Below are 23,943 nucleotides of genomic sequence, written 5' to 3'. Positions count from 1 at the left end.
TGACAATTACTGGCTCCTAACTTTTTAAGCCAGCTCCGAGATTCCAAACAGATGTGTCAAGTCATGTACCAATAATAAGGACAATAAAACTTGACTCATAAACAGACTCTTCGCAAATTAATTTCACACTTCTAAAAAAACACCTTAGTGAAATCTGGATTGTTTTGATATTCTATTTTTTCCTGTTTGTTTATTATTTTTGGATTAAGGTTTATACATGTAAATTGAATTTATTTGGAATTTAACTTGTATTTTATGGCTTCCTGATTTTCTCTACCATCTGCATTTCCCACGTGGGGATTTTATCACCAAAGCTCCACCATACCAGAACAGGTTCATGCTCTATGCAGAAAGATAGGCCCTGCGCTCACTCCCATTACTACTGGGCAGCAGCAAAGACTACAGTACACATCAGCCCCAATATATAGTAAAAACCAAAGAAAAACAAGTTACCTGTGCTCTCTCCTTAATCCCCATGTATTTTTAATCAAATTAAGGTTGTGTTTTTTTTTTTTTTTTAGTTACCTCCAATGGCCAGGAGAGGATAAGCCCACCTGCCAACGTCAAAGCAGACCCACCTAAGTGGGTCCTAACTAACCATTCACCTTGTTTCCTTGAGCCTCTGGCAAAAATATCTCAGATAAGAGATAAGAGAGATAGAGATAATGAGAGATAGAGATAAGAGATAATGAGAGAGATAGAGATAAGGAGAGAGATAAGAGAGAGAGAGATAAGAAGAGAGAGAGATAAGAAGAGAGAGAGATAAGAAGAGAGAGAGATAAGAAGAGAGAGAGAGATAAGAGATAAGGATAGAGAGAGATATATACACACACACACACATATATATATATATATATTGGATGTAACTAAGAAACCTTCATTTGTTTTAAAAATACCTAGGGATTAAGGAGAGAGCGCAGGTAACTTGTTTTTCTTAGGTTCATGCTCTACTAAATGTGAGTAGAATACTTAGCACTACACTATTTTGAGCTTTATCATACATATTACACTATTGCATGTTTCTGTTTATGTCTCCGCATGCTGCACGAAAGGGATTTGTGCTTTTGTTACAAAATGCTATTTAGTAACTTTAAAAAAAAAAAAAAAAAAACTGGTTCTTTTACCTTTTGAGATTTCTACAACAAATAAGACAGTGTTAAAATAAGTATGTATACAAGTGTATACCTCTATGGTTTGTTTTTGTCTAGATCAGCTGCAGATAGGGGTGGAATATGTTCAAGCAAATTATTTTATATCTTAAGTCCAGCATGTCTTCTGAGGAACAGCTGTTAAACCCACTGCTCATGGCTAACGTGACGACACTCCAAAACTGATTTAGTTTGCACCTGGCAGCTGTAACTAAACAAGGCTTTAAATATATTTATTGAATAATTCTGAATTGGGTTGTGGCACAAAGTGTGTTCCCACGATTGTATTGTGCATATTTTATGCACATTACTTTCATATGGCACAGAGCCTGTGTGCACATTCCACCTTTGAATAGCCCCCACCAGGGCTTGGAAGCACATCCTCCCATTTCTGGCAGCAACATTCTGTAATATGCAGGTGCCCAGCATGAGTTCCTGTAACACCTTAACATTTTGAAATAATCTGTTCCTTCAATGAGAAAGGTACAAACCAATTTAATAGGAAAGACCAGCAAAATATTTATTTCCTTCTTTATTAAGATGTTTTTAGCTTCCATATTAGATTTTACAAGCTGGTGAACACTGGTAACTTATTCTCCTACAAAAAAAAAAAAACACATTCCCAAAACAGTATAAATATATGGTTGAGCTAACATTAATACAGATCACTGTTTTTATTACATAAAACAAATCATCAAGTATCCAAATATTTAAGTTACACTGCTCAAAAGGCTTACAAAATATTACAGACATTGAGCTCTGCACTGGCAGTAGCAGAATCTCTAGAAGAAAAATAAAAATAAATCACAAAGCAATTATTGGAAAACTCAAATGTACAGTAAAATGACAATTTCATAAATTTATGATAAAGGATTTAGCTACATTAAAGCGTCTACATTTAAAAAAAATATTCATGAAAAAAAAAAAATGATATTCTATACTTCCTGCACAAGACAAAGGCAACATTTTACGAGAAAAAAAAAAAAAAAAAGAAACCCATACACAAAAACATCCTCCATATCAAGGAGCACCAAGAGGTGCGGACATTAATTGAAACTGTAAGGCTTTGTCTGGAGAATTGTAAAATGTGATAGGTGTGCTTTTATAACACAATCATCAATTAGGTCATTGCAAGTCTGATATGGACTTAAACCAAATCAGTTTTAGAGTGGCTATAAAAGCATCAAAAGGAAAAACAGAACAGGTGTAACATTGCAAAGTTGTGCAAATCCTCACACCACTTCAACCTTGGGAGAAGCTGTAAAGACACAGCTAGCAGTTGGCCAACTGTGAACTCATGCCCACGGTTAAAGTTACAGTGGGAAGCAAAATATTTAAAAACGTCAACATGTCAAGAAATAAACAATTACAAAATGTGCTGGGAAGTTTGGCATTTTTTTCTACAAATATACCACTCAACATACTTGTATTAGCAGTTGGAAAGAAGTTTCACTATCACATGATTAGTGTAAGTTATGAGCAAGGAGGGATGTTTTAACCACAAATAAGCAAAAAATTGTAAGCTCAATTACATGAATATTAATTTATGTGACAGCAGTCTCATTCCTGCCAGGGATATCACCTACACATGTTCATAATGCTTGAAAAGCTTTATTATACCTAAAACATTAGCATTTAAGCCAGTGAAGGACTTCCCTGCAGTCAGCAGCATACACTTGTAACCATCTTATTGAATGCAGCAGTTATTACGGTGGCCATTTGAATCCTTAAAGCGTAAACGCATCTTGGGACGATACTTTTCCAAGTATAGCAGCTGTTTGCTATTAAAGGCTCCACGGCGCTTCCTGCAGAAGAAAATACATTAACAATTTTAAAAGATGCAGTTACAACTTTTTATTTTGGAAAACTTTAATAAAAACTTACATCATTTTATGCTAGCACATCACCTGTACCAAAGTGCATTATATACAAGATGGGGCAAAAGCATGTAGTCCATTGAAGGAACACAAAACTCTCAAACTAATTACATCAGTTTGTGTGGTCTGGAGTCCCTTGGTGCCTTCATGTTACTTGTTAAACCATACCAAATAGTTTAAGTTCGTTCCCCAGAAACCCTTACAGACTGTATTATGCTCATAGGAGAACAGGAAGGAAAACAGAGGCGCTGGGGAAAGGTTAGGTCAGCTTTTAAACAATTTAACAGCTTATGGTAAGACAGTGCCCAAAAGACTCCAGCTCTCTCTGTGTCTAATAAAGTTGGCATTTTAAAGAAAAAAATTATAAAAAAAAAAATTGAAGACAGCATTTGAATTCCAGAGATATTTGAAGATTAAAGACAGAAGTACTAGACTACATTTTGCAAAGAGTTCTCCCAGATGAGATATTACTGGTCTATACTATGAATCAATATTTTGGCAACCATTTTCTCAAAAAGGGTCTAAAAAAAAAAAAAAAATTATATATATATATATATATATATATATATATACACACACACACACACACACACATATATATATATACATACCAACTGTCAAATGTGAACATAGGGTGCCAATGAAATAAGTTATGTTAGTGTAAGTAAAAACTAGTTTGCAGTAATTATCTAAACTTCAGAGAAGATTAAAGGACCACTATAGGCACCCAGACCACTTCAGCTCAATGAAGTGGTCTGGGTACCAGGTCCCTCTAGTTTTAATCCTGCAGCAGAAAACAGCAGTTTCAGAGAAACTGCTATGTTTACACTGTGGGTTAATCCAGCCTCTAGTGGTTGACTCACTGACAGCCGCTAGAGGTGCTTCAGCGATTTTCACTGACTCTGGACGTCCATAGGAAAGCATTGGGTAATTCGCATCTGACGTCGGCAGTGTGTGTTGAGTTCCCCAGCACAGAGGGGGCCCGGCGCTGGAGAAAGGCAAGTGGCTGAAGGGGTTTAACCCCTTGAGCCCAGCAGGAGGGGGGACACCTTATTACCCTATAGTGCAAGGAAAACTATAGTTCTTTAAGGATCAAATGTATGTATTAGCATGTAACAACAAATTCAAGTTCTACTCCACTGTACTGTGAAGTGACTTGAAAATAAAATATTTCATTACCATATGTGCAAGTGACGCAGAAATTAGTACATTTTCTAGTGAACGTTGTAATAAATTAATGGACAGTTTAAATTGTAAAAATAAAGTTGCTAATTTTGCACCTGTATAACTTTGTAAACACAGAAGATAAAGACCTGCAATTTTGCATACTCTCATATCTCAGGTGACCCTTTTAGCACGCAAAATGTATTAAAAACCCCAAAATCAAACTTAAAGAATGTGAGGTTGGTGACATCGAATGTACTGTGTGTTAAACTAAATAGGTCAATATTTCAGAAATTGTATATACTTACTGCCTTATGAACTGCACTGCATCTTCATATTTCATTCCACATTCAATGAGAGCAAGTGCAACAAGTACAGGAGCCCTGAAATAAGCAGTAAGCAATAGTTAACATTTTGCACCGCCTGCAATTAAAACAGTAAACGACAGTGAACCAGACACCCTCACAAGGAAATCGAAAATTGAAAAACCACAAGAAATATCTATTATAGAACAAAATACAAAATCCTTTCACTATATAACTTAGTGAAAATACAATTTCACCAATGTGAAATATCACTTTTCAAAACATATCAAATGATATCAAACATATCACTTTTATAATAATTTCAAACAGAGTTGCACTGTTATTTTTTATTTCCCTATAGTTGGATTGACCCATATTTTGGTTTCACAGAAATATCTATTATACAGCAGGAAATCTCAGCTGAATACCAGAAAGGTGTAAATACTGTAGAAAGGTGTAAATACTGTAACTATATACAGACATATATGTGTTAATAGGCATATAAACTCACATGGGATAAGAAAATCAATTTACTGCCCATGCTCAGAATTCTAGCTATGGATTCTAAGACACTGTCAGAACAGTCATAATGCCGCAGACAATCTATTTTGTGAGAGGACATGGCAGAGCCAACATGCATGTAGTTATGCCTTGCATTTTAATAATGGCTGGACTCAGTTGATCACAAGCAGAACATGTGCACCTATGGAGGTGGTAAGCAACATTCGGCACTTCAGATGTTGTGGATTACATTTCCAGCCATAATGTTGGCAAAGCACTAGGGGAAGTGTAGATCACAACCTCAAGTGCCAATGGTTGCCTAAACGTGACCATGGCATTGGAGAAAGTAAAACGGTCTGCCAAATTAAATACAGATGTTGCGTTATTTCTAAAAAGAGAAAGAACTCAGATAAAAAGACATTGCCAAGTGCCACGATTAGTACATCTGGTAATGGTTTCCTAGGCAGGCTATATCAATTTTATTTATATATTTATTTATTTACGATTTATAACTTGGGCCGAGCCGTTACCGTTGACTGCTTAACTTTGCAAGACTCAATCAAGAGTAGAGCTATGGGTAACCTAACATTGCTAAAGAGAAAGGGTAACTTAAGCAATAGCTGTGCTTAGTGAGGGGCTGAGACACAAGTATCAAGATTTTGTATCAAACCGCTTAAATTTAACATCCTTACACTATAGTGGCAGTTTATGTACACAGAATATCCCTTACTTTAAAGGCTACACATATAAAACCATCTTACCTTCCAAGGCCAGCAACACAATGCACTGCAATACAGCAGCCAGGTTCTTCACGGAATTTTGCTTTAAGAAGATTTAACCAATCATCTACAATCTGACTGGATGGTGGGGCACCATCATCAAATGGCCAATCCTTAAAAAAAACAAAAATAAGAGATTAGAATACATATACACACACACACACACACGTTACAATATACACAGGAAATCATCAAGCCAATTAAGTGCAATTTCCTACACAAAAACAGTAAAAGTAAAAAAATAAAATAAAAAAAATACATGTTTACTCACCAAAACCTGAATGCCTTCTTTTTCTACTAAAGTGGTGTCATAGGTGGCTTCACATACTCGTACGACTGTAGTGACACCATACTTTTTAAGCTCCTACAAGGAAAACGTTGCCATATTAATAGACCTATACTTTCTGAAAATTTTAAACAAATTCAACACAAGTACATTAGACACACCAGGAGATATGCTTAGAATTTTTTAAAAATCGCCTCATATAGTGGAAAAAATTTCGCAGTGGAATGATCTTCACGTTAAGAAGAGTTGAGATTTAAAAATAAAAACTACAGCAACATTTTAACATTTTGCTAGCACTGCTTTGTATGGGAAATAAAGCATTATAATAAAACCCTTTCTACTCACCTAGACAGATTCTATAGCATAATCAATATAACATTTTATATCCAAGTCTTGAGCACAGTACACACATACCTCTATTAACAACAGCATTAAAACTATGTAAAAGCCACTGCCAGAGGCTCACATGTACAAAGTGTGCTTCAGAGGCCAAAAACATGACCCCATACTTAGAGTGCTTTTAAGTTGTCTACTTAGCCTCCCTGATTTTTTACCGTCACTCCGGCAGTCTGCTCTGAAAATCAGAACTGGCAGAGTGCATACAGCACTATAATTGAATTAAACAATATCTGAGTAACTGATTCTCACAATATTAATCTCCATCAGCTAATGTGGTCATCCAGTGAAGACAAAAAGACACCACAACAAATATCTGCCAAGTCAAACTTCTACATAACAATTTAGCATTACCCAAGTTACATTTATGAAATTCACATTGTACTCCTTATCTTTATCATCAGTATTCCTACATGCTGAACATTTTTTCCTTATATTCTGCCTCTGCAGTTATAGACACTACACTATATTAGCATTCCTTTCCCATTTTGTTTTCTCCCTTATATTGGCTCCATTGGACTCAACACAAGGATTTTTTTTATTGTTTTCCTGGCACTGCAGGTTCTCTCTCTCTCCCACCCCCCAATCCCCGGTTGCTGAAGGGGTGAAAAACCCTTCAGTTACTTACCTGAGGCAGCGACGATGTCCCTCGTCGCTGCCTCCTCCTCTGCGCCGCTTCTCCTACTGACTCCGTCGGCCGGTGGGCGAGACTGATCCCTCCCACCGGGATTAGCGCTCCCCATAGGAAAGCATTGAAAAATATTTTCAATGCTTTCCTATGGGGAATTGAGCGACGCTGGAGGTCCTCACACAGCGTGAGGACGTCCAGCGACGCTCTAGCAAAGAAAATCTTTGCTATAAATCAAGAAGTTCCCTCTAGTGGCTGTCTAGTAGACAGCCACTAGAGGTGGCGTTAACCCTGCAAGGTAATTATTGCAGTTTATAAAAAAAATGCAATAATTACACTTGCAGGTTAAGAGTAGTGGGAGTTGGCAACCAGACGACTCCAATGGGCACAAGTGGTCTGGGTGCCTGGAGTGTCCCTTTAAGCGCTGCTTCCCTACATCCCCCGTTTTAAATATTTATCCCCGGCTAGTAGGGACCTTCTGATGAGTCACATTTTGGCAAAATGTGCACGTCAGAGGCTTCCTGACAGTTCCCAAAATGCTCATCTTATGGTAGCTGTATGATTGTACATTTTGATTTAAATAAGATCATTGAAGAGTGGGGTTTGGAAAGAAGATACACTAGTTTTCACAGAGTAGTGAGATATTTTATATGCAATATCCTTCACAGTAAATCTCTTTATAGTAGATTAGAAACATTTAGTGAGAGAGTTATCGCCCAGTGCAATATTTAGTTAATAGGTGGCCTCTACAGGTTTTTATTGCACAAGTATATCCATATAGTATGTGAATAGGGAGATCCTTTTTTTTAGTGTCAGAGTCTTTTTACCCAACTTTTATTGTTTTTGCACTCAGTTTTTTGGATATTATATAGTCACATTGTTTTATTACTAGCTTTAAAGGAACACTAGTCACCTAAATTACTTTAGCTAAATAAATCAGTTTTAGTGTATAGATCATTCCCCTGCAATTTCACTGTCATTTAGGAGTTAAATCACTTTGTTTCTGTTTATGCAGCCCTAGCCACACCTCCCCTAGCTATGATTGACAGAGCCTGCATGAAAACAAAACTGGTTTCACTTTCAAACAGATGTAATTTACCTTAAATAATTGTATCTCAATCTCTAAATTGAACTTTAAGCACATACAGGAGGCTCTTGCAGGGTCTAGCAAGCTATTAACATAGCAGGGGATAAGAAAATCTTAATTAAACCGAACTTGCAATAAAAGAAGCCTAAATAGGGCTCTCTTTACAGGAAGTGTTTATGGAAAGCTGTGCAAGTCACATGCAGGGAGGTGTGACTAGGGTTCATAAACAAAGGGATTTAACTCCTAAATGGCAGAGGATTGAGCAGTGAGGCTGCAGGGGCATGCTATATACACCACAACTTCTTCATTAAGCTAAAGTTGTTCAGGTGACTATAGTGTCCCTTTAAGGTTTGTGTGCAACAGTTATTTCTAAGTGTCAATTTTTCAATTGCAACTATATCCTATGTAGGCAGTTGCTACATTCTCACCATAATTTGTATACTCTGTTTTAGGAATATACCTGATTTTAGTAGGTGCAAATAACCAGCCCCTCTAAAGATATAATCAAATACATACAAGGCTGCAATTCAGATTCAGATTCACACACAAGCATTCAGTAAAAAAATAAAACCCTGTACTTTTAACCCCTTAAGGACCAAGCTTCTGGAATAAAAGGGAATCATGACATGCCACACATGTCATGTGTCCTTAAGGGGTTAAACAGATTGTGCACACATTTAATGGAGAAGGCATTTCTAGATTAACAGATAGAGTTTTAATAGAGAAGGCATACCTCTATAAATTTGTTTAAGGTTGCGTTGGTTGGATTGTGTGTAATAAGAAATCTCATGTTCTTGTAAGTTATCTCAACTGGAGCAGGGCGGTTCATACGAGCCATTTTGAATTTAGAAAAAGCGTGCAGCAAGTTAAAAACAAACTAAAAACCTTAAACTTAAATTGAAAAACAAACAAAAAAAACTGCTCTTCAACCGAAGTCAGCTTCACTCTACTCCACACACAAAAAAAATCTCCGTGCTTGCTTGGATGGAAGCAATGGAAGTGAAATGAACCTCCTTATGAGAAGCAGCAAATCTTCAATCCAGTAATACTGAGGCAAAAAGAAATGCAGAGCACCGAAGTTTACCCCATCCAGATTTTAGCCCCTTAAACAAAGTGCTATTCCAAAATCAAACACCTGTTTTCAAGGTTTACTTCTTTTAGGGGGGTTTCTTGGTGGAGTAGAAATGAATTTCTTTTACAGTTCACTTGTCTGCATATAGGTCATGCTGTGCCTGGCAGTAGTCTCCACTGCCCTTCAGAAACTCCATAAATGTGTGACCAAGAACACCACAGAACTGCTGTAAGAAAATGAAAATATGAAAAGATTAAACAAAATTATCATTTACGAGAAGCTAAATACATTGAATGGTAGATTTTGACTCAGTCTGATTACCAGGAACATCTAAAATTAGAGCTAGCAATTTGTTACCTTGGCTGCTGGACATTGCACTAATCTCTCACGTGATTTAGAGCCCACCAAAAACAAAGCTGACTTGGGAGCCTGCAATAACGTTAGTCAGTTCTGACTATTTCTAGCAATGGGCAAGACACCTCCCACAAAAGGTTAACTATGGGTGCACTGCAGGCAAATGCATATTTGTAGGAACCCAAACATACTCTGTACCCGTGGCATCTACTTCGCAGCAACACTAAGCCCAGTGTCCAAGTCAATAAATCCAGTAGAGAGAGAATTGGTTCAGTTAAGTGAAAATTGCTAATTATATTTTATAAAGTCACCTCAACTGTAGCCTTGAAATGACAGTCACAAATTCAAGTTGTGGTGTGCAAATAAAGTAAAACTGCACACCATAATAAGTATTCAACACCCAATCATATTAAGGAGGCAAATGAAGAGGACGGGAAACTGTCACCAAGATCTTTAACATGATAAAATCTAATTTAGAAATACACTGACAATAAGCACATCCATGTTAGCTCCCTCTCAGACACTATAGCCACAGAAACATCTAACTTAAAGGGACACTATAGTCACCTGAACAACTACAGCTTAATGAAATTGTTCAGGCGAGAACTATAGCTCCTTGCAGCCTCTCATGTAAACACTACTTTCTGAGAAAATACAGTGTTTACATTTGAAGCTAGGAACACCTCCAGTTGCAGTCAGACTGCCACCAGAGGGACTTCCAAGTTGATGAATGCATAATTTGCATTCATCTTCACGCTTGGGTGAAGACATCAAACGTGCCATCAGTATACAGGAGAAAGGAGGCACTGTAAACGCGCCTCCTATGTCCTGTAGTAACCCCGGAGCCTGTCAGCTCAGAGCCGACAGTGGGGAAGATAAGATCTCCTGCATACAGCATCGGCTCGAGCAGACAGGCTGAAGGATGCAGAGATCTCCTGACTTCAAACATTAAGTACACTTATTTAAAAAATTGAGAGCGAGTGCGAGATAGTTAAAGAGATAGCTAGAAAGAGAGACAGATCGAAATAGCGTGTGTATGTTTGAAATATATATATTTTGTATATATATATTTTGTAAATATATTATATATTTTGTTTGTAATACTAACTTTGGGCTGGAGGGTTGCCGTGGGAGGGCATAGGCAGCGAGACCAGATATTTGAGCTCAAAATGACAAAATATCTGTGTATATGGTTGACATTTAATAAAGTCAGATGGGATGCATGGGAGCAATTAGATGCGGAGATATAACGCTAAATGTGTTTTGGATGAGGAGTGACAATTGAGTATATGACAGGAATATTGAGACAGTGGCTTTGGTTAGGGAGAGGCATCGCAAGAGTAGAAATTATTGATCAATGATGGTGCGATTGTTGAGGAATCAACAGAATGCGGATTTTAATATTTTCATTGAGGATTGTTTCCCTGTGCAAACCGTGAAGTTTATGGATACAAAAGCCAACACAGGAATGCCCGAAAGGAACTGAAACTTACAATGTTTGACTAACTGGAGCTGCTCCTCCTAACCTGACCGCTACAAACTTGTCAACTCACTTCACTGAAAAGATTTCTGCAATAAGAAGAGACCTATAATCTCTTTCCTATCCCTGCCAATACTTCCCTCAAACCCACATCATCCCATGTTCTATGCTCACTCGCAAGCATATCTGTAATCCAGCCCCTCCATTTGTGTTTTCCATCCTATTCCCTGACATCTCACTTGTGCACTGCCCCTCACAGAGATATTCAATCTCTACCCCTCCTCTGGCATATTTTATTCACACATGAAGCATGCAACTGTTACCCCAATTCTAAAAAGAGTCCAACCTTGACTACAACTCCCATTCTCTACTACCGTTGGCCTAAAAGATCCTTGAGAGAGTTGTGTATGCTAGATCGACTTCCTTGAATCAAATTCTCTGCTCAACATGCTTCAGTCTGTATTCCATGCTTGTCACTGTCGAAACTGTCCTGAGTAAAGTATCCAATAATTTAATGACTAAACCCAGTGGGGTGCTGGTCCACGCTGCCATCATCTATCGCCTTGATTAGAGCAAATCACTTCTCAGTGGACTTACGCGTTCCCAGGCAGACCTGTTACAGTCTATAACGAATGCAGCGATGAAGCTCATCTCCCTGCACCTCCCACGTCCCCCTCCTCTGTCAGTCCTTCCACTGGCTTCCCGTAAGACTTAGGGCTCAATTCTTCTCAAATCTCCACATAACACCGCTCACGCTTATCTCACTAGTAACAAGCATGTTCCGCCCGGACCCATTATCTCAGCCAAAGATCTTTGTATATTTTCTGTTTGCACTCGCACCTCTGATGCCCAACGTTAAGTCTTCACACGGAAAGCACTGTTCCTATTGAACTCCCTTCCCTACTTTCACCCAAAGTTCCTTCAAACTATCATTAGAAACTCACTTCTTTAGGAAGGCATATAAAATTAAACTGTTAAAGGGACATTCCACTGCCTAAATACATATTCATACGATAGCCACAAATGAGAGATTCATGCTCCACACACAAAGCCTTTAATCACATGTATTTACAGAATAATATCTGCTGCACTTGTCATAAAATGCTACACAGAAAACTTATTCTATTTCTTAAAGGACTGGACTGCCTTCACTACAGCACTTAAGTCTGGTAACCCGGTTATGTGAGTATTGTTAGATCCAGAACTAGCTACTTAGTATAGCGGATTAATTTCCTTCATAGTACAAATGAAATTCAGCCTTTAGTAGCAATCAGTTGTTTATCAGTTTAACTCAGGTGACAGTTGACTTGCAGGTTCACCTACAGCAAAGTCACCATTGAAGATTGTTGGTAAACCAATATATAACATACACACATGCTAAAACTAAATTTAAAGTAAACCTCCTATCCTGCTGTATGCCAGGAGTTTGTTCATGAACGCGGTTCAACAGCATTTCAAAATTACAGCACAACACACGACAAAACAAAAAACGCAAACACCTGTATAAGAGTAACTGTAACTAGAAAAGCTACAATTTCTGGGGAAATTGTGAAGTGTTCTTGCCTCCACCAGTAGTATACAACTGGAGTGGGCGGAGTAACTGTTATTATTTATTTATATAGCACATTTAATTGCAACGTTGTTGCACAGTTACATTAAAACATACAGTTATAAAAACATTAGCAGGTGCAAATGGCCCTGTCTATGACATCACTTGCTGCTGCAGCCTTGCACAGGTCAGAGTATTTTTGTGGTTGCCAGCTTTATATTGTGAGAATCACAAGACCCAGACCTACATTTTGATGTATAGTATGTCTCTGAGATATTAACAAGGAAGGCACAGTCGCAGTTTAGAAATTGCCCTTCAAATGTGAGCTTTGCAGAGTGGCGTTTCAATGAATGTCAATGGACTGCGTGAGTTGCAAACAAATGGTCATATTGCGAAAACAATCAGGACTATGGCTTAGCCGTGGACATTTTTAGTGGCAGCAGGGATAGCTGAACGTTTTGATATAAGATTTGTGTAGGTGGGCTTGAAAATGAGGGAGTAGTGGCAGTTTAGAAATCATGTCCTGATTTTTCAGCTTTTGCCAGCTCCCACTCTAGCTTTGCCATTCATTCCTATGGGACAAATTTCGCCACAAGAACGACGATATTCCGAGAACCATTCAGCGAAAGGTTCCACAAAGTAACAGCAACGCGATCGGGAACAATCTGCACGTTTTGGTAAATTTTTGTCTATGTAGTGTAAAAACTGTGGGAGGAGTTAGGGTGGCAAATTTGGCTATAATAAGAATAATAACTAGAAAAGCTACAATTTCTGGGGAAATTGTGTGAAGTGTTCTTGCCTCCACCAGTAGTCGACAACTGGAGTGGGCGGAGTAACTGTTATTATTTATTTTTATAGCACATTTAATTGCAACGTTGTTGCCCAAAGTGCTTCACAGTTACATTAAAACATACAGTTATAAAAACATTAGCAGGTGTAAAAGGCTTTGTCTATGACATCACTTGCTGCTGCAGCCTGGCACAGGTCAGAGTATTTTTGCGGTTGCCATCTTCAAATGGTCGTATTTTTAAAACTATAAATCCTACAGTGAAGAGCTTTATATTGTGAGAATCACAAGACCCAGACATACATTTTGATGTATAGTATGTCTCTGAGATATTAACAATGAAGGCACAGTCGCAGTTTAGAAATTGACCTTCATGTTTGAGCAGGCTAGAGTGGAGTTTCAATGAATGTCAATGGACGGCGTGAGTTGCAAACAAATGGTCATATTGTGAAAACTTACAGGACTATGGCTTAGACATTTTTAGTGGCAGCAGGGATAGCTGAACATTTTGATATAAGATTTGTGTAGGTGGGCCTGAAAATGAGGTAGTGGTGGCAGTTTAGAAATCATGTCCTGATTTTTCAGCTTTTGCCAGCTCCCACTCTAGCTTTGCCATTCATTCCTATGGGACAAATTTTGCCACAAGAACGACGATATTCCAAGAACCATTCGACGAAACGTTCCACAAAGCAATAGCAATCCGATCGGGAACAATCTGCACGTTTTGGTATATTTTTGTCTATGTAGTGTAAAAACTGTGGGAGGAGTTAGGGTGGCAAATTTGGCTATAATAATAATAATATATATGTGAGATAACATTAAGTGGTCTTGCTATGCAAGAACACTTAATAATATATATGTGAGATAACATTAAGTGGTCTTGCTATGCAAGAACACTTAATTAGACATGAAGGCTAGTCAAATCTGTACAAAGGAAACCTGATGAGCCACTCCAAACCTGATGAGCAAACCACCACCTAGAAACAAGCAGATCATGCACTTCTACAGTAACCCAATAGTGGAGCCTGTTAGTGACCCCTGCAGACCATACTGGAAAGAGCACAGCAATTCTATGGACAAGACCCAACTTGTCTGAGCACTTCCAGCCATACAGGTCCTGTAGGCGGATATAAGCACCCAGATGACTGAGGGCGAACAATGCAACAGTTATAGAAAACCCACACGTCTGTATAAAGCAGTAAGTGTTGCAGCCAGCACTGTGCTATATGGCTTAACCTTCATACCTGGGAACCGGCACATGTCACAAAATAGCCAGGAATCCAGACAGTGCCATTACAGGTACACATGGATCCTTAACAATCATGGAAACAGACTGACATTTCTAAGGAATATTCGCACTAGACAAGCTCAGCACAGAGATAATGCAGAGACATTGGATTAACAGGATTTGCTTTGATTGACAAGTTCACCTGAGTAAATCTTTTAAAGGTCATCGAGCCTGCCGGCCGGACAGACTGCCGGCACAACACAGTCAGACCCGGACAGGCTGCCGGCACACAGTCAGACATGGGATTAGAAAAAACTTGGTCATACCGGGAGAGCCAAAATACCGAGTCTCCCATTACAATCCCCGCTCGGTAATACAGGGAGAGCCGGGGACCAGCCGGTATACCGAGTCCCCCATTACAATCGCCGCCCGGTAGCGGTAATGCAGGGAGAGCCGGTATACCGCGTCTCCCATCACACTCTGCGATAATCCCACACACAGACCGATTAGCAGGCGCCTATAGCCACCCACACAAAGGCCGCTCTGGGCCCTGCCGCTCGCAGTCCGTTATGGGAGCGCGGACACGATACTTACAGGGCTATGCTTACTCATTGAAGATTGTAGCTTAATCATACAGCCGGTTCCTAGGAAGACGCGGTGGCACAGGGCAGGGGCGGCCGGTGATGGGGCATACAGCAGCTCGCTGTGTGCCGTGTGTGGGGCGCGGTGTGGTGGGCTCTGATGATGCGCTCGAAGCTGCTCCGACCTCCTCTTTTCTTTCCCCCCTCCTTCTCCTCCTTCTCCTCCTCCTCCTCTGACTGGTCTATCCGCAGTGACCAGCTAGCAGCAGGAGACGCAACTCACGCACGGCCACAGAGCGACGCCGGAGCGCGTGCGTCACACGAAGAGCATTATATATGTCACGTGACGTCTTCGCCGCCGCCGTCCAATCAGCACCCGAACTTTCCTCTGGAAAGGCGTGTTACGGCTGACCACGTGCCCTAAGTGACGTCAAGCCGCTAAAAGCCGGCGAGGACCGGTTGAATAATCAGAGATCCCACGTTGTGCAGTGTGTGGTGCGGGGGAGGGGGCACGGCCACTGTGTGTCTTGGGCCGCACGGAGACTTCAATCTGTGGACTCTGACTGTAAGCCTTTGTCCGCCGGGTTTCGGAGCCGGCCCGGTCGAAGCTCGCCGGCAGTCTCCATACCAGCCCCGGTTCAGTGTGTGTCGGGGTCGGGCGATGTCACGCTTACGTAGACTGAGAAGTCGGCGCATTGCGTCAAAAGCTGATCTGGCGCAGTTCTATTAATATTCTGAAGTGTGTCGCAAGCCTGTCTGTGTTTTAAACCTTACAGTGTGACTGTAACAAGCACCTTTAACACGTGTTAGCAGACACGAATAATCTCCATCTTGTTGGAGAGAAGGTTAGCCTGCCAGTGTATCAATAAATAGAGAATAAAAGGCACAGCAGTGCCCATTGTTATGTAAATGCACACACACTGGCTCATTTCACCTCTCACTACAATTAATACATAATATTACATCGGGTGGCTTCCACCATTTCTTCTGGACACCTAACTCTGCTGGTTGGCAGTACATGCACTAACAGCCCTGTGATACGGTATGTATAGTGTGCCCGACTGCCTGGCACCCCGACTGGGTACATCCGTCAATCGCTGCTTTCTAGTAATCCTTGAGTACCATAAGCACCGGACACCGTAAACCCCACAAACCACCGCAGCTTCCAGTGGGTAGACCTCTCCTAGTCCAGAAATCAAAGCAGGCTGCTCTTAAAAGAGCAATCGAGGGAGTATAGTGATTATAGCTCTCCAGTCCTCCAAACATAAGCCTAGACTTCATGAACAAATCTATTTAATGGCTTCCACAACTGGCCTAGTATGCAGGTCCCAACATATCCAAAATTCACCTAGATCGGTTCAGGAATTTCCTGGAAGTCATAATTTGACCGACTGCCCGCATAGTCCCATGCCCAAAACAGTTCCAGAGAATCAGGGCTTGCGGTCAGTTTAATTCGGTAGTTTAAAAACCGGACAAACTACCGAATAGAGTCAATGTTCTTACCCTGGAGCTTGTTCACCTTGTTCGTAGAACGTTTCCACCTAACAGCGCCTTTCTAAGTGTTGTAGAACCGAATGCAGGTGATCAAGGAAGTCCAGCGGTGTTCAGGAGTTTCAGTGTCCGAAAATAGTTCCATGAACTCGACAACCTAACACCGCTGCCTGTTTTCATGCAAACAAGATGGTTGCCACCTCGTGGTCATCCATAGGAATTGTGGCCATCTTGACGAACACTTAGAACATTGTGGTGGAAATTGCTACAAAGTAGCAATTAAAGGACCACTATAGTGCCAGGAAAACATACTCGTTTTCCTGGCACTATAGTGCCCTGAGGGTGCCCCCACCTTCAGGGTCCCCCTCCCGCCCGGCTCTGAAAAGGGGTAAAACTTACCTTTTTCCAGCGCTGGGCGGGGAGCTCTCCTCTCCGCCCCGTCGGCTGAATGCGCACGCGCGGCAAGAGCTGCGCGCACATTCAGCCGGTCGCATAGGAAAGCATTTACAATGCTTTCCTATGGACGCTTGCGTGCTCTCACTGTGATTTTCACAGTGAGAATCACGCAAACGCCTCTAGCGGCTGTCAGTGAGACAGCCACTAGAGGATTAGGGGGAAGGCTTAACCAATTTATAAACATAGCAGTTTCTCTGAAGTCAGAGTGAGAAATCCAAACAAGTTCCTGAGACAACCTACTCATATGATGAGAATATCTACCTAACTGGTAATTATACTGGTTTCATTTAATTAATCTAAATTAATAAAAAATTTCTAATAGCATGATATATGACTGGATAAATCACGATCAGAATTTAATATTTAGAAATCTTAGTTACTTAAGAATATATAGTTATAGCATCCCATTCTGCAGGTGGGAAAATAATAATTATATATATTAATGTGGTTACAATCACATGTTAGCATATCGTGTTATTTATCCAGGTGTATTGATTTGCTCTAAATTAAGATAAGATATCTTTTTAGGCAAGTTAAAATTCAGTTTATAGAATATGGTAGATTACTCTTATTGGATGGTTCCAGGAAATGACTAATGAGCTGGTTTAGGTGTTATTTTATTTAAAATTACATGAGAATAGGTCTTAATTACCTAGGAGGTCTAGCCAGCATTGAAAGGGTTATTCTAACTGTTAGCTAAAGTTTTATGGCCTTACGCTGCAAGCTGTGTGAAAGAAAGCTTTTCTGTGTGTGTAAGTTTCACTTTCGTTCTCTGTGAAGTACTGTCATAAATCTTGTCTTGACAGCTAATGTTGTAGATTCTATACTGTGTCAGCCATTGGAGTGTATTGCCATTGGATTGCATATTCATGTTATACTAAATATTCATTGATTATTATCACGCATGTTACATATTATTATTATTTAATTTGTCACAATAAATTGTATCTATTTTTTATAACAAATTGTGATTTTATTTATATGGAATACATTTCACTTACATGATAACGATCTTTGGGATCTGAGAATTGAAATAGTGGGCAAATTCTCAACTGTTTACTATTATCACCCCACAAATTGGAGGCACGGTGCTGAGATCGTTTAAGTTGAAATTAATATTCCATAAACAAATAATAATATTTGTAATTCATGCAATATTAATCTTGATATAGAAAAGAGTTTTGTATTGAGATTAAATCAGTGTATAAATATGGCCAGCGATGCATCTGTATCCGACAATGCTGAAATTATTGAAGACCTAAGAAAAAATGCTTTAGTCCATATTCATAAACATATTAAGAATGATTTAAGCTATGAGGTTTGGTTGAAAGGCATAGAATGGGAAGCTAAAGAAACCATTCTAAGTGATACACACATAATAACATATCTTAAAGAAATTGCTGGACAAAAGAACATAGAAAGGAAAATGGCGTTCATAATACACTCTTGGCCTTTCTTTATGACAGCACTTCTTAAGGCGTTAGATGAAAACAAGTTACTGAATGCCAAATTGGACACGTACAGTGACCATCTGGGCATTCAAGACGGGAAATACCAAGATTTACTTGCTGAGCATAAAACTCGTCAGGCTGATCATAAAAAAGAAATGAAAGCTTTGACGGATAAATATGCACAGGAAATAAGTCAGCTTAAAATGCAATTGGATGAGTATGAAAAGGAGAGGCAGGAATCAGGCAGTGAGGTTAGTAGCCATCATTGTGTGCCAAAAAGTTGCACAAAAATGCAAGAAAAGACTATCTGTAAATCCCCTCCTTATTATGATTTTCCCACACCAGACCGGGGTTTCATAAAACAGTCTCAAAGAAAAGATATGAGTAATTCAGAAATATCGCCTGTGAAACAGAATTCTCCATCTCACAATATTGTCTCTCAACCTTGGGAGAACTTGGCAGAACAGTTTGAAAAAAGACTGTCTTGGCCAAACTTGAGAGGGAGAGTCCAGTTATGGCAGATATGCCATCTGCACTGTTGTACGGATCTAATTCCTCTCCAGCAGCCAGATTGCATAGACGTTTACCCAGACACAGGGAAAGTAAAAGAGATTGTAAATTAACGATGCCTGTTTATGAAACGCCAAAGGTTATTATATTCCTTAGAGAGACTGTCCCACAATTTTCTAGAGGTACAGGAAACATCTGAACATCTGGAAAATTATGATAGAGCCATTAATTCACTGGGCATGTATGATGACATCCATAAGAAATGGTTCATCGCATGGACCTTTGATTCAATGTGCCGTGTTTATCTAGAAAGTCTTCAAGCTATACAGCTAATGTCCTGGTCCAAGATGAAATATGAAATAATCATGCAATATGGTAAGTATAAAACCATTGCTTCTGCAAAGAAATCGCTTTATAACTTAAAGTGCCGTCCAGATCAAAGCCCCAGAGAATTTTTAATAATTCTTAAGAATGCATACTCCGTGACCCAAAGAAAACCCAGGTATGAAAGTACAGACTTCAAAGATCTGTATTTTCATGCCATGCCGGTAAACATACCAATGAATCTCGCAAGAGATTACGATTGTAAGTTACCATTAGAATGGCTAGTCAGTCAGTGCATGAAATTGTATACTATACACCATGCACATGACGAAAATCAACCAAAGGTTAAGAAACCTGGTGATAAAATGGTGTCAGAGACTAAAATTCAGTTAGGTTTAGAAACCCAACCGAAAAAGAGGACCTATTCTGAGGTTTTGAAAACAAACACCAAAACCTCAGAAACAGGAAAACACCAGAAGCAATTCTGCAAATTCCTCTGATAACTCTGAAAAATCCAATGCCAATGGGAATAAACGCCCCCGGGTTAATAAGAACCAAGGCAATTCCCAATGGAGAAGGAATCCTCAGGGAAATAGGAGATATGGAAACAGAAAACAACCAATCTGCTTCCAATAACTTCCAACAGTCTCAGCCATCCCAGCCAAATTCTAATGGGCAAAGACAAAACGGCAATGGGGGAAATAATTTGCGTCGTCAGGTTGGTCAATTGACAGACCAGATGGGCAAATTAATGGAGGAAATGACAAAGATTAACCAAGTCTTTGACAACAATGCTTTTTTAGGGACAGCTCCAATTGCAGAGCCACTTGTGCAACTGCAGCAGCAACAACAGGTGCCACAGCAAATATAGCCACTGTGACTAAACAGGCTAGGCTGTCAGTAGATGTAATACCTACCCCTGTTTCCTTTCCAGGTACTAACAGTCAAATAAACAATAGTTTTGTTAGGATACCTATTGCCTACCCCGTCACTTCACTTCCGGGTGAAGGAGGCGCAACGTTTTCCTCTGCTTTTTCATTTCAGCCAAAGGCTAACATAGCCCCAACAGCCACTAGTTTCCAGGATCCAGACCTGAAAGGGTTAACTGATGAGATGCCGACCGCTAGTTCCCGCTTGACAGTTCAAGATATTCCTAAAAAGGATGGGCCTGTGGGTATGGTCACAACTAAGGTTCCTATAACCTATGAGAAATCACATGTACAATCTGATCGTAACTGCCATGTGATAGAAGAAAGACCTGACTCGATTGAGATACATTTTAGGAATAGTCAGTCACCTGATGTGACTATCCGGCAGGTGAATGATGCAATCGCACCTGTAGATGAGCATTCCGTAAGAATTGCTCCAGAAAGGATCCAGAATGTCTCTCTGGAAGGTGATGTTTTAACCATTTCTCTCCACAGGGACTGTGTTGAATCTGTCGATCTGGCAGGTCATGCTCAATTCCTTGCCAGAATTGAAAGGGCTAATAACAATTTATTCTTTGCTATGCAAATAAATGACTTAGGAAGAAGTAGGAATGCAAAGCTGGACTTAAAGAATGAGAACAGCTATATTAGCAGAAGTCTGTTAAAGCAGATCGCTAATCCTAAAATGATCAGGTACGCTTCCCCACATGACAGGTGGATCCAAAACCTGGATGGCGAATCAGAGAGTCACAATGTGATAGCAAAATGTTTACTATCTATTTCCATCGGAAATAAGACAGTTAAACATTTATTCCTAGTGATAGACGAACCTCGCTATCAGGTTTACATCGGCAATGATGTCATACATCGCTTTGCCATACACCTTAACCTGATTAATTCCAACTTGTGGACAGGGTTAAAAGGTAATCCTTGTTGATACCTACACGAGGAAAACGCCCTGAAATCAGGACAAATACTCCCATATGCAGTAAGTATTTAAGTACCTGATGACATAACCATTCCACAAGGGACAAGTAACTTTCTTTTACCCCTACAGGCCAAGGAGGGTCAGAGATTAGAAAATTGGGCAGACTAGATGGGCCGAATGGTTCTTATCTGCCGTCACATTCTATGTTTCTATGTTTCTTGTGAAGGCTTTTTCTCCATGCATCAGGAGTTGAGCTCAGTTTTAACAATGAAAGAAAATACCCTGCACTCCAACCCTCTCTGAAATGGATAATTCTGGTGATCCTCCTGTCAGCTATGATTTAGATTTTGATTTATGTTCTTCCAAAGCTAAAATCAAAGATTCCAGCTAGTGCTATTTTATGGCTCAATTGTATTTTTAATTTTTAGGTGTTTTATGTTATTTTAAGTGATTTCCCTATCCACATTTGTTTGCAGGGCACTTGTCCTACTCTTACCCCCTTTTACTTCATTTTGAAGCCCTCTAGCCCTTTCCAGGACTTTTTTAGAGGCATTTTAGTGCCCAAAAGTTCGGGTCCCCATTGACTTCAATGGGGTTCGGGGTCAAGTTCGAGCCCGAACTCGAACTTTTTGACGAAGTTCGGCTGAACTCGGCAAACCTGAACATCCAGGATTCCGTTCAACTCTAGTCATGATAATAGTAAAAAATTGGTAATTAACTAACTGCAAATTCAGAACTATAGAATTTCCATTGTTCATTTATGTATTTTAAAAGTTCAATTACATATTTACGTAAATCAGTTTCTGAATTTCAGCTGTTGCAGCCAGATACTTCAAATATATTGTACATACATGTCCACTTGTAAGTGGTATTGCAAAATCTGTCCTTTGATAAATATTGAAGCAATGTCTGTATTTTGTTTTCAAACACCCACAGATGTGGACATTTGGACTTCAGCAAATAACTATATCAGGGCTATTTGCTAAAGTCCCGGCATACAAGGCTATCCACTAAAGTGAGAATTCAAAGTGGATTTGAAATTTAAGGCCAGAGTAACTGAACTCAAAACAAAGATGACTTCTCACTTTAGTACATAGTTACATAGTTACATAGTTAGATAGCTGAAAAGAGACTTGCGTCCATCAAGTTCAGCCTTCCTCACACCTGTTTTTTGCTGTTGATCCAAAAGGAAAAAAAAAAAAAATAAAACCCCAGTTTGAAGCACAATTTTGCAACAAGCTAGGACAAAAAAATTTCTTCTTGACCCCAGAATGGCAGTCAGATTTATCCTTGAATCAAGCAGTTATTACCCTACATTGAAAGATTATATCCTTGAATATTCTGTCTTTGCAAGTATGCATCTAGTAGCTGTTTGAACATCTGTATGGACTCTGATAAAACCACTTCTTCAGGCAGAGAATTCCACATCCTGATTGTTCTTACAGTAAAAAAACCTTTCCTTTGCCTTAGACGAAATCTTCTTTCTTCCAGTCTAAACGCATGGCCTCGTGTCCTATGTAAAGTCCGGTTTGTGAATAGATTTCCACACAATGGTTTGTATTGGCCCCGAATATATTTGTATAATGTTATCATATCCCCTCTCAGGCGACGTTTTTCTAAACTAAATAGGTTTAAATTTGTTAACCTTTCTTCATAGCTGATATGTTCCATTCCTTTTATTAATTTTGTAGCCCGCCTCTGCACTTTTTCTAGTGCCATGATATCCTTCTTTAGAACAGGTGCCCAAAATTGCACAGCATATTCAATATGTGGTCTTACCAGTGATTTATAGAGAGGCAAAATGATATTCTCGTCCCGAGAATGAATGCCCTTTTTCATGCATGACAATACCTTACTGGCCTTGGCCACTGCTGATTGACATTGCACATTGTTGCATAGTTTGTTGTCTATAACAATTCCCAAGTCCTTTTCGTGTGTTGTTATCCCTAATTCGCTTCCATTAAGGGTATACGTTGCTTGTGTATTCTTTACGCCGAAGTGCATAACTTTGCATTTTTCAACATTAAATTTCATCTGCCATTTGAGTGCCCAGTCCTCCAGTCTATCTAAATCCTTCTGCAGCAAAGTAATATCTTGCTCACATTGTATTATTTTACAAAGTTTTGTGTCATCTGCAAACACTGAAACATGACTTTCAATGCTGTCTTCAAGATCATTTATAAAAATGTTAAATAGAAGGGGTCCCAGAACAGACCCCTGAGGGACACCACTTGCCACCTCTGTCCAGCTTGAAAATTTACCATTAACGACAACTCTTTGTATTCTGTTTTTAAGCCAATGTTCTACCCAAGAACAAGCATTTTCATCGAGACCGATTTCCTTGAGTTTGAACACTAATCTTTTGTGTGGAACTGTATCAAATGCCTTGGCAAAATCCAAATAGATCACATCCACTGCAACACCCTGATCTATACTTCTACTTACTTCTTCGTAGAACGCAATCAAGTTAGTTTGACATGACCTGTGCTTCATAAAACCGTGCTGATTTTTGCTGATAACCATATTCTTCTCAAGGAATTCTTGAATATTATCCCTTAATAACCTTTCAAATATTTTACCAGCCACAGAAGTTAAGCTCACAGGTCTATAATTTCCAGGCAAGGATTTTGAA

The 23,943-nt window shown here is 39.5% G+C and overlaps 2 protein-coding genes across 2 annotated transcripts; both read right to left on the bottom strand.

Annotated features, from left to right (window-relative positions):
- Window positions 1-1,665: 1,665 nt before the first annotated feature.
- Window positions 1,666-9,009, bottom strand: PTP4A1 (protein tyrosine phosphatase 4A1). Its single transcript, XM_063442957.1, has 5 exons — window positions 8,905-9,009; window positions 6,046-6,138; window positions 5,757-5,887; window positions 4,498-4,572; window positions 1,666-2,953 (listed from the first exon to the last, which is right to left on the bottom strand). The coding sequence occupies exons 1-5, from the start codon at window positions 9,007-9,009 to the stop codon at window positions 2,836-2,838; spliced, it is 522 nt and encodes a 173-aa protein (XP_063299027.1). The 3' UTR covers window positions 1,666-2,835.
- A 359-nt stretch (window positions 9,010-9,368) lies between these two features.
- On the bottom strand, window positions 9,369-15,469 carry LOC134586973 (uncharacterized). Its single transcript, XM_063442959.1, has 2 exons — window positions 15,236-15,469; window positions 9,369-9,469 (listed from the first exon to the last, which is right to left on the bottom strand). Exons 1-2 carry the CDS (start codon window positions 15,272-15,274, stop codon window positions 9,374-9,376), a joined length of 135 nt encoding a protein of 44 aa, XP_063299029.1. The 5' UTR covers window positions 15,275-15,469; the 3' UTR covers window positions 9,369-9,373.
- Window positions 15,470-23,943: the final 8,474 nt, after the last annotated feature.

The sequence above is a fragment of the Pelobates fuscus genome, chromosome 2 (genome assembly GCF_036172605.1).
Source record: "Pelobates fuscus isolate aPelFus1 chromosome 2, aPelFus1.pri, whole genome shotgun sequence".
NCBI lineage: Eukaryota > Metazoa > Chordata > Amphibia > Anura > Pelobatidae > Pelobates > Pelobates fuscus.
This window is presented reverse-complemented; position numbering and strand designations above follow the sequence as displayed.